This window comes from Protobothrops mucrosquamatus, unplaced genomic scaffold, assembly GCF_001527695.2.
Source record: "Protobothrops mucrosquamatus isolate PMUCROS unplaced genomic scaffold, P.Mucros_1.0 scaffold983, whole genome shotgun sequence".
Classification (NCBI taxonomy): domain Eukaryota; kingdom Metazoa; phylum Chordata; class Lepidosauria; order Squamata; family Viperidae; genus Protobothrops; species Protobothrops mucrosquamatus.
In genome coordinates, this window is record NW_015387223.1 from 221,469 (window position 1) to 230,844 (window position 9,376).

Below are 9,376 nucleotides of genomic sequence, written 5' to 3' on the forward strand. Positions count from 1 at the left end.
TTTTAAAATTGACTGAAGTAGCAGAAATGGTGAAATTTACTGCTTTGATCAGAGATAATGGACTAGACAGCTTTAAAAGAGACTGGAATTTGTGAACTTTCTACATGCTAAATACAATAACAGATGGTTAACTGAGGAATTTGAAGATTAGTGTAATGTTTAGCTTAACCTGTTGACTGCTCTTTCTTCATATATATGTATGTATGTATGTATGTATGTATGTATGTATGTATGTATGTATGTATGTAAAAGGGGAGGAGAATTTACTGTTTTTTCTTTTTTTCAGCATTCAGTCGGGGCAGATTCTATACATTAAATGTTAAATCTATTTGGTATTTGGATCACCTTTTTCTCTTTTTTTGTACACCATTTTTGTTGTTGTTGTTAGTGCTGGATGTATGTTTTTGTTTTGTATTTTATCTTTTATAATAAAACAAAATAAATATACTTAAAAAAAAGAAAGACAAAAAGGACAAGTATAAAAAGTGGAAAAAGGGGCACATAACTAAGGCAGAATACTAGCATATAGCCTGAATCTGCAAAGATGAAGTTAGGAAAGCTAAGGCTCAAAATGAATTAACACATGCAACACATGTAAAAAATATTAAATAGGTTTCTTTCAACAAGTAAGAAACAAGAAAAAACTCAAGGAAATGATCAGTCCACTAAAGGGAGAAAATAAAACCGCTTAATTCATTCTTTGTATCTATATTTACACAAAAGGAAAAATAGTCCAATCCATCAAAAGCAGTACTGTAAAAGACAGATTAGGATTACAATTCAAAATAGATAAGAAAATGGTAAGATAACACCTATCCACTTTAAATGAGGTCAAATAGCTAAGAACAGATGGATTACATCCCAGAATTCTGAAGGAGGTGGCAGATGTGATTTTGGAAGCACTGAACCATTCTTTCAAAGTTCCTGGAACAGTGGAGAACTACCAGAGGATTGGAAAAGAGCTGATGTGATTCCCATCTTCGTAAAAGGAAAAAAAATGGATCAAGGAAACTACAGATCAATCAGCCTGACTTCAATACCTGGGAAGATCCTGGAAAAGACAACTAAGCAAAGGATCTGCAAACACCTAGAAACAAGCAAAGCTATTAGTAGAAGCCAACATCGGTTTGTCAAAAAACGGATCATGAGGGCTTCCGGTTCCGGTTTTTGACACTGGCGGACATGCGGAGAGATTTCTCTCCCTGCCGTCCGGTTTTTCTCCTTCAGAAGATCCTGGAAAGGGTGAAAAGTCACCCTGGAGGGGCGACCACCATTGGGGGGAGACTCTTGCTGGATTGCGAGGGGGCAGCAGCCTCTCCGTTTGATCTGCAGTAACTCCTCAGGACCGAAGAAAAGAGCGGCCATTAACATGGCCCCTCACTTAGTCGAACCAACTGAAAGCCCAAAGCACCAACTAAGCATGAAGTAGCAACTGGAGAAGTTGGGTGAGACCCTATTTTTCCTTTTTTCCCTCCCAACTACTTTCCTGTAAATATTTGTGAAATACCCCTTTCCCCCAGCTGAATTTTGCAGCTCTTGCTCACTTAGGGAATATAAAGCCAAGAAATACATACATAAAAAAAGGAACAACAAGATTAAATGACTACTTACCTGGACTTGTAATATCTGGATACCTGGGCTCCCTAAAAGCTCTGTATCTCGACGAAAACTTACTGTTTTACTTTTTTGTTAAGGGGGGGGATGGAATGTTCTTTGTTTCCCTTCTTGAACCAGAAAAAAACCCTATTTTGTATGTTACTGGGGACATCTAGTGGTGAAAATGTGCTACAAGTGGAATAATTTTTTTCTAACTCGGAGATCTCTGAGACTAAAATTTGGCCTTGACAGCAACCAAAAGATAAGAACTTGAAACAGCTGAAAATAGTTCTTTATAGTGGAGGTGGACAGTTATTGACTCTTATTAAAAATAGCCTCCACTAAAAGACTGTTAAAATTATAGAAATGGAGGAATACCACCCACAGTTTAATGTCAAACTTATACTTGAAAAAATTATAGAGGCTACTGAACTAATGAAGTCTACAATGAAAGACTTACATGCCACTTTAAAGCCACAAAAGGCAGCTTTAACCCCATTAGAGGAACCCACACTTCAAAAAGCAATAGAAGAAGGAACTAATAACAAAGTGGAAGAATGTCAGAAACAATCTACTCAGACCTTTAATACTCAAAGCTTGACCTTACTTAAAGACTTGACAACTACAACAGCAACAGAAACTGATCAAAGCAATGCTAAGATGGAACTTCCAGAGAATTTATGAAATACACTGAGATTTCAGATAATCTAGATGATCCAAAAACAACTACAACATCGAACATGAATCTTCATCTACTTCAGTTGAAATTAGAAGAAGACCAATCTGAACGCATGATAAACACATTAACTCAGATATGGAGATTTAAACCATTGGGTCAACAATTTAACGACTGTGAAGGGACTGGCTTCCTTAATAGGCTGATGATTGGATGGTCTCACCTGTTTCAAATGATATATCCAGGAAGGAAGGGAAAACCATTTGAGGCCCAAAAAGCTTTTTTATGGAAGCCGGCTTGGCATAAAAGGAAGGCCAGAGTTAGATTTTAAAAAAAATGGTTTTCTTTGTCTGATATCTAATGGAAGAGCTTTAAACTTTATCTAATGAGCTAAGGAGACTTTAAAAGATATTATTGGATTTAATAGTTAGATTTATACATCTAAGGGAAATAAATTAGTTATTTAAATAATTGTTTTGAATTATAAATAGAAGATGGATTCAGAGGATAAAGGTTATTTTATGAGTAAGCAATGATATTAAAATGAGAATTAGAATATGATGGTGAAATAAATTAAGAATTTATTGGAATAAACAATAAGTGTATCTTAGAGATGATACTATTTTGTATGAATTGAACCGTGGGCTATCCAAAATCTAAACATTATTGGACAGTAAGCCAACTCGAATACTCTAATTGAAACCAGACAAAAGTTAAAAACAGGATTTGGAGATATATAATCTAAAAGCTGTTTATAAATGTTTTAAATGATTGAGTTATAACTAGCAACCTACCAATTTGAATTTGTTATAATGATTAAGGGAAACAGAGGAAATTTTTGATGATGTAAACTGATATATGTATGGATAAGCGTGTTATTGGATTATGTATTACCCAACTACCATGTTGCTTCCTTAAATACCTGAAGGTTTGTAAAAATGGAAAATTAATAAAACTTGTTATATTAAAAAAAACTGATCATGTCAAACCATCCTTATTGCATTTTTTGACAAAGTGAGTAAATTAGTGGACCAGGGAAATACTTTGGACATAGTATACTTGAACCCCAGTAAGGCATTTCACCAAGTAGACCATAACCTCGTTCTTGGTAAGATAGAAAAATATGGGATAGACCTCATCATCACCAGATGAATTCGTAACTGGCTGATTAAATACACTAAACATGTAGTCCTCAATGGAACTGAATCCAAGGTTCTGTCTTAGGCCCAGTATTCTTCAACATCTTCATAAATGATTTAGATGAGAGGATGGAAGAGGATCCCATCAAATTTGCAGACAACATCAAGATGGTGGGAATAGCCAATAATTTAGAAGACAGCCTCAAGATCCAGAAGGATTTTGATAGACTTGAACATTGGGCACTATCCCAACAAAATGCAAGTCAGTGGTGAGAAATATAAGGTTGTACACTTAGGCAAGAAAACCAAATGTACAAGTATAGAATAGGTGATATCTTGTTTGACAGCAGTAACTATGAGAGGGATTTAGATGTCCTAGTATACAAACACTTAAATATGAACCAGCAGTATGCTGCAGCTACCAAAAAAGCCAATGAGGTCCTAGGCTGCATCAACAGGGGGATAGTATCAAGGTCAAGTGTTTTGCATCACTTTATACTGCTTTGTTAAGACCACACTTGGAATACTGCATCCAGTTTTAGTTACAATGATACAAAAAAGATGTTGAAAGCGTGCAGAGAAGAACAAGATGATTAGCAAGCTGGAGGCTAAGACATATAATGAATGGTTACGGGAAGTGGGAAAGTATAGTCTAACAAAAAGAAGGAGTAGGGGTGACATGATAGCAATCTTCCAATATTTGAGGAGCCGTCACAGAGAAGAGGGGGTCAACCTATTTTCCAAAGCACCCGAGGGCAGGATAAGAAGTAATGGATGGAAACTTATCAAGGAGAGATCTCCTTAGAATAGGGAGAAATATCCTGTCAGTTAGAACTATCAATTAGTGAAGTAGCTTGCTTTAGTTGTGAGTGCTCCATTACTAGAGGTTTTAAGAAGAGATTGCATAGCCATTTGTCTGGAATGGTATAGGGTCTCTTGCTTGAGTGGGGGATGAAGTAGAAGACCTCCAAGGTCCCTTCTAACTCTATTCTGTATTCTGACTTCCTCACTGTTTAATAACCTATCGTGTTGGAACCAGATGAAATTGATTCTGATTCATAGAATCAGAATCAATTTTTATTATGGTCACAGACCAGGACAAAAGTTAAACATTAAAATAAATACATTCTCTAAAAATATTGGAAAATAACTTAGCAAAGTAGTAATATGAATAAAGATCGTTAGTTTTTTAGATATCTTTTCCTTATTATCATTGCATCAGCACAAAATTTTGCTATTGCAGGAGTGGTGGCTGGATTTGAATCCTGAAATAGATGGTTCACATAGAAATTATCTGATCTCCCTAGAAATCTCTCTAACACAGGGAGAACGTATGTTGATCTGATGTCCCTGTAGAACCTGCAGCACAATAGGACATGTGAGATATCTTCAATTTCCCCATTGCCACATGTACATATTCACTCAGCTATTGGAGTTTTATCATACCTGCCCTGTAGGAGTGCTGAGGGGAGGATATTAAGTCTGGCTCTAAAAATCTATTCTACTCTTAGGAAAAGTTAGATCTTTCAGATATTTTGCTGGTTCCCACATACTCTGGTTTCTCTTCAGATCACATATATTCATTAGAAAACACACTTCTGAATGTATTGAGCAAAAGCCACAACATTCTGAATGCTACTTACTGCTCCACAGAAGAAGAAAAAAGCCAAATCTCTTAACCTTAAATGTTTCTTCTTCTTCTTTGTACACTGGATCCTGTCTTGCTAGGCACATTAGGAATTCAACAGCAGTCAGTGGCTTCTTACTCAGCTGCATTCGGCGTCTTTCAGTTAGGACTGCTTGGACTGCCCGGAGAATGGGTCCCTGAGCATAACCATCAGAAACCTGTGCCAAGCAACTGATATTTAGTTGTTTGGAGAGAAGCCCTCCATTTTGCTGAATGAAGTGTTTCCATAAAACTGTTAAAATGGTTATAAAAGCAAGGAAATCAATAGTTAGAAAGCTGAATTCACTGAATAATAATCATAGTAGTAGGTGACATGCAAAAGATTATTTTTAACTATTTGATTTTATAATGGTCTCCTCATTTTAAAGCTATTAAAAATTTTGATATCTGCTTATTTTTCAGGAAGGTCGGAGTGATTTGACAGTCAACTGCAATTCATTACAGAATCAACCCACTTTTAAAACCCATTTTAAAAAGTAAAGTAAAAATTAAGCTTCTTTTCTCTGCAAAATAACCCCAGTAGTATGCGATAGTTTAAGTCTGCTCTGACTGCAGCAATTCTCATTTGGGATCATATGGCATCATTTTTTAAATAGTTCTGCAACTAAAATATACTTGACATGAAAAATCATTCATTTCTCTAATAAATAACAAACAAAATGCTTTTTATTATAGTTTATCATTTTTGGTCTAGTCTAAGTGGAAACTATTTGCAGTGTAAATTTAAAACGATTAAGCATATGGTGCAGAAAATGAAGAAATTTCCTGATAGTTACAAAAATTACCATATTTTTCCGTCTATAAGACGCACCCTTGTATAAGACGCTCTCTGCACCGATCAGCTGTTTGGCGGAGCGCTGACCAGCTGAGCTGGCAAATCCGCAAGTTCGGCTGGCCAAAGATCTTGCCCCCTCCCCCCTCCCATTAGTGGCAAGCCCACAGGGGCTTGACACCTGCACCAGGCAACATGGCAACCCACACAGGCATGCCCTGGGCTGCGGAGGTTACCATTATTTTTCCATGTACAAGACACACCTGATTTTTGAAGAGGATGTTTGCAGGAAAAAATAGCATCTTATACACGGAAAAATACGGTAATCAGTGGAACGACTTGCCTCCAGAAGTTGTGGGTGCTCTAGCACTGGAGGCTTTTAAGAAAAGATTGGGCATCCATTTGTCTGGAATGCTATAGGCAGGGCTTTTTTTCAGCCGGAACGCGGCNGAACCGCGTTCCGGCACCTTTTTCCGGGCCGGCCGCACCGGAAATAGCCCCTCCCACACCGGAAATAGCCCCTCCCAAATTTTACTTGCATTCCTGTTCTCTAAAGGGGCGGTCCTAGGGTTTGATGAGGGCGTGGCCAGGTTTGAGTTCCGCCACCTTTTCTCCGAGAAAAAAAGCCCTGGCTATAGGGCCTGGGTCTCCGACCTATGGGCTGTGGCCTGTTGACCACTGGGCCACAGGAACAATTTGTGCATGTGCAGGGGCGCTAGTGCTGCCGCCAGCATCACATGGGTGCTAATCGCCCGTTTGTGCACGTGTGCAGGTGCTAGCAACCCGCTTGTGCATGTGCACAAGCGCCACCACGGGTGCACACAGCCCGCTTGCACATGCATGTGGGTGCTAGCGCTGCCATTGTGCGCCCATTTGCACATGCGCGTGTGCACACACACATTTCCTTGGTCCTCCTTTTCTCTCCAGTCCACCAACCCAGAAAGGTTGGGGAGCTCTGGTATAGGGTCTCCTGTTTGATCAGGGGGTTGGACTAGAAGACCTCCATGGTCCTTTCCAACTGTTATTCTGTTACATATGTATGTATGTATGTATGTATATGTCTATATGTGTATATGTATGTGTGTGTGTGTGTGTGTATGTGTCTATAAATGAATGTATGATTCTGAGATTCAGTAATGAATTTTCAAGTAATAAACTTAATGCATAAGTACTCTTTTAAAAATTTTGAGGTATTTTTGCAAAAACTAGTTCTATTTTCATGCACTTGCCAAATCTTGAAGCATAGTCCGGCCGCGGCACCAAAATTATTTTCTTATAAACTTTGCAAAATGGTTTGATGTCTGCATCAAATGGTCTGTTAGTGGTTCCAATGATTAAAATTCGATCTTCAGTTTTTAGAGTTTTCAAAATTTTGGGAAGTTGTTTTTTCAAACGTTTAGGTTCCATCTTCCAAAACAAACACAAATATATGCAATCTTAAATTTGATCAAGCATGATATATAGGATTTTTATTTGGAGCTATCCATTCCAAAACAAACTTACTTGACTTCACAGTAACAAAAGAAATATGCAGTGGTAGATTTCACACACATTAAATCAATGTCATTTGTTTAAATTAAGCTAAGCAATATAATTAGTAATACACACACATAGATTTGTGTATTATAGAATGGATTACCAGCTTTGTATTATAAATGTTTTGAGGATCAACCTCTTCAACCACTTCAGAAAGTGATGAATTTTCTTTTACAGGAAGATGCAGTGCCAGAGTTGTGGAAAGAAGCAATACTGCATTACAACTAAAGAAAATAGATCTTAACTTCCAGATTTAACTTCTACTATATATTTATACATAAACTGTATTTGCATTTAAATTTTGATATATTTATATTCAACTGCATATATATGTTGAAAGTTGTCATTTATTAATATCTATTGGACCCAAAAATATTAGTGGTCATCTATTATGTATTCTGCTTTTATAACCTTTGTATGTAAAATTGCAAAAGGCACTTTAAACTAAAGTAAATACCTTGAGATATCTATGAATTCTATGAATCTGCAGGTAAATAATAAAAAATGTAGTGATGGATTATAGTTCATTTAAGTATAGCATCTGCCATAATATAAGCTTAAGTTTCTTTTGCAGTTTTGGATATAAGATTTACAAAATATATCAAACATCAATATATACTGCTACAAAAACACACAGATTGTAAAGAAACTTAACAAACAATGTTTATCAGTGTGGCAAACATTTTAGTCAGCAGAGGGCAGCAATCACATCATAGCCAATTTAAATATTTCTGTCATTTTACAAAGTATGATTCTTTAGGTATTAAACCCTGGAACTTTTTAAAATAATTTCTTAAATTTAGAGCAAATGGTAATACTTTGGATCAAGACTGCCTTTTGATTAGTAGACTACTGATTGGCAAATAGTTTATCACAAATATGAATTAAAAATAGATTAAGAGAAATAAGAAATAATAAAAACAGTTACATAATGGGAACTCACATAGTTTTATAAACATAAGAATAATCAAGTCTAAATTCCTTTTTTTACTCATTATGATTCAATGATTAATTTTAAAATCTGATCATAGCACAGTGCTGCAAAATTAATAATGCCAGACTTTTCAGGAATTGTAATTAATTCTCTTTAAACATGTGATCAATTTAAATTTGCTTTGACTTCTTATTTGCTGTTAAAATTGATTTGGTCTTGTTTTTATTGTGCCTAGTTAAAAATTCTGTGTTAATCAGAAATTATTTACATTTCTTCAACAAGAATATATATTTCTAACAATAAACATAATCCTTTTTGCATTTATTATTATATAATTACCATGCAATAGATTTATGACTAATTGATGTTGTGTGTTCCAAAACCATAAACAAATAAATAAGTAAATGAATGAATGAAAATCTACCAATTAATATGCTATGCTGCCTGTTTGCTTGTACCATATATAAAAAAGGATTTACCTCTTTTTCAGTTTTAGGTACTTTTCTGTAGAATGTTTTTTCTGTGTCTCCAATCCATATAACTGAAGGCTGTAACTGTTTAGCAACCTAGGAGATTAAAAAAGGGTTTTTCTGAAATAAGGAGTAGTTTGCATATTTTTTAATTTTCCAGCCTAATCTTCTGGTGGTCTCCCAGCCAACTACTAACCAGTTCTGACCTTCCAATAGAAAGGAATGTCTGTAACTCTTTGCTTTCAGACATTTCATTACATTTCACTACCCAACTAAGCAACATCATAGGCTTGATGTGCCTGCAAGCAAACAACTAAGAGTACCGAGAATTCCAGAGTTCTGAAGTTGCTTATTTTTTTCCAGATTTTTTGGGGAAAAAGAACAAACAGAAAAGACAAAATAAGGGAAAACTGGAGGAAGAATATAAGACACTTGAGAAAGAATTACAGAAAGATACACAAAACAAAAAGATTAAAAATTTAATGGAACTGAACAAACATAAAATGAACTTACTAGAAAATGAAGAAGTGGCAATGAAAATAAAGGCAGCTAAGCAAACCTTCTTT

At 35.8% G+C, this 9,376-nt stretch overlaps 1 protein-coding gene across 1 annotated transcript in view; it reads right to left on the bottom strand.

Moving 5' to 3' along the window:
• Window positions 1-9,376, bottom strand: part of IQCA1 (IQ motif containing with AAA domain 1) — a 199,903-nt gene that overhangs the window by 45,572 nt on the left and 144,955 nt on the right. Inside the window, exons 16-18 of the mRNA XM_029284823.1 lie at window positions 8,820-8,906; window positions 7,100-7,277; window positions 5,092-5,330 (exon numbers count right to left, since the gene is read on the bottom strand). Of these exons, the coding sequence (XP_029140656.1) occupies window positions 5,092-5,330; window positions 7,100-7,277; window positions 8,820-8,906 (504 nt within the window). The remainder of the gene's footprint in view (window positions 1-5,091; window positions 5,331-7,099; window positions 7,278-8,819; window positions 8,907-9,376) is intronic.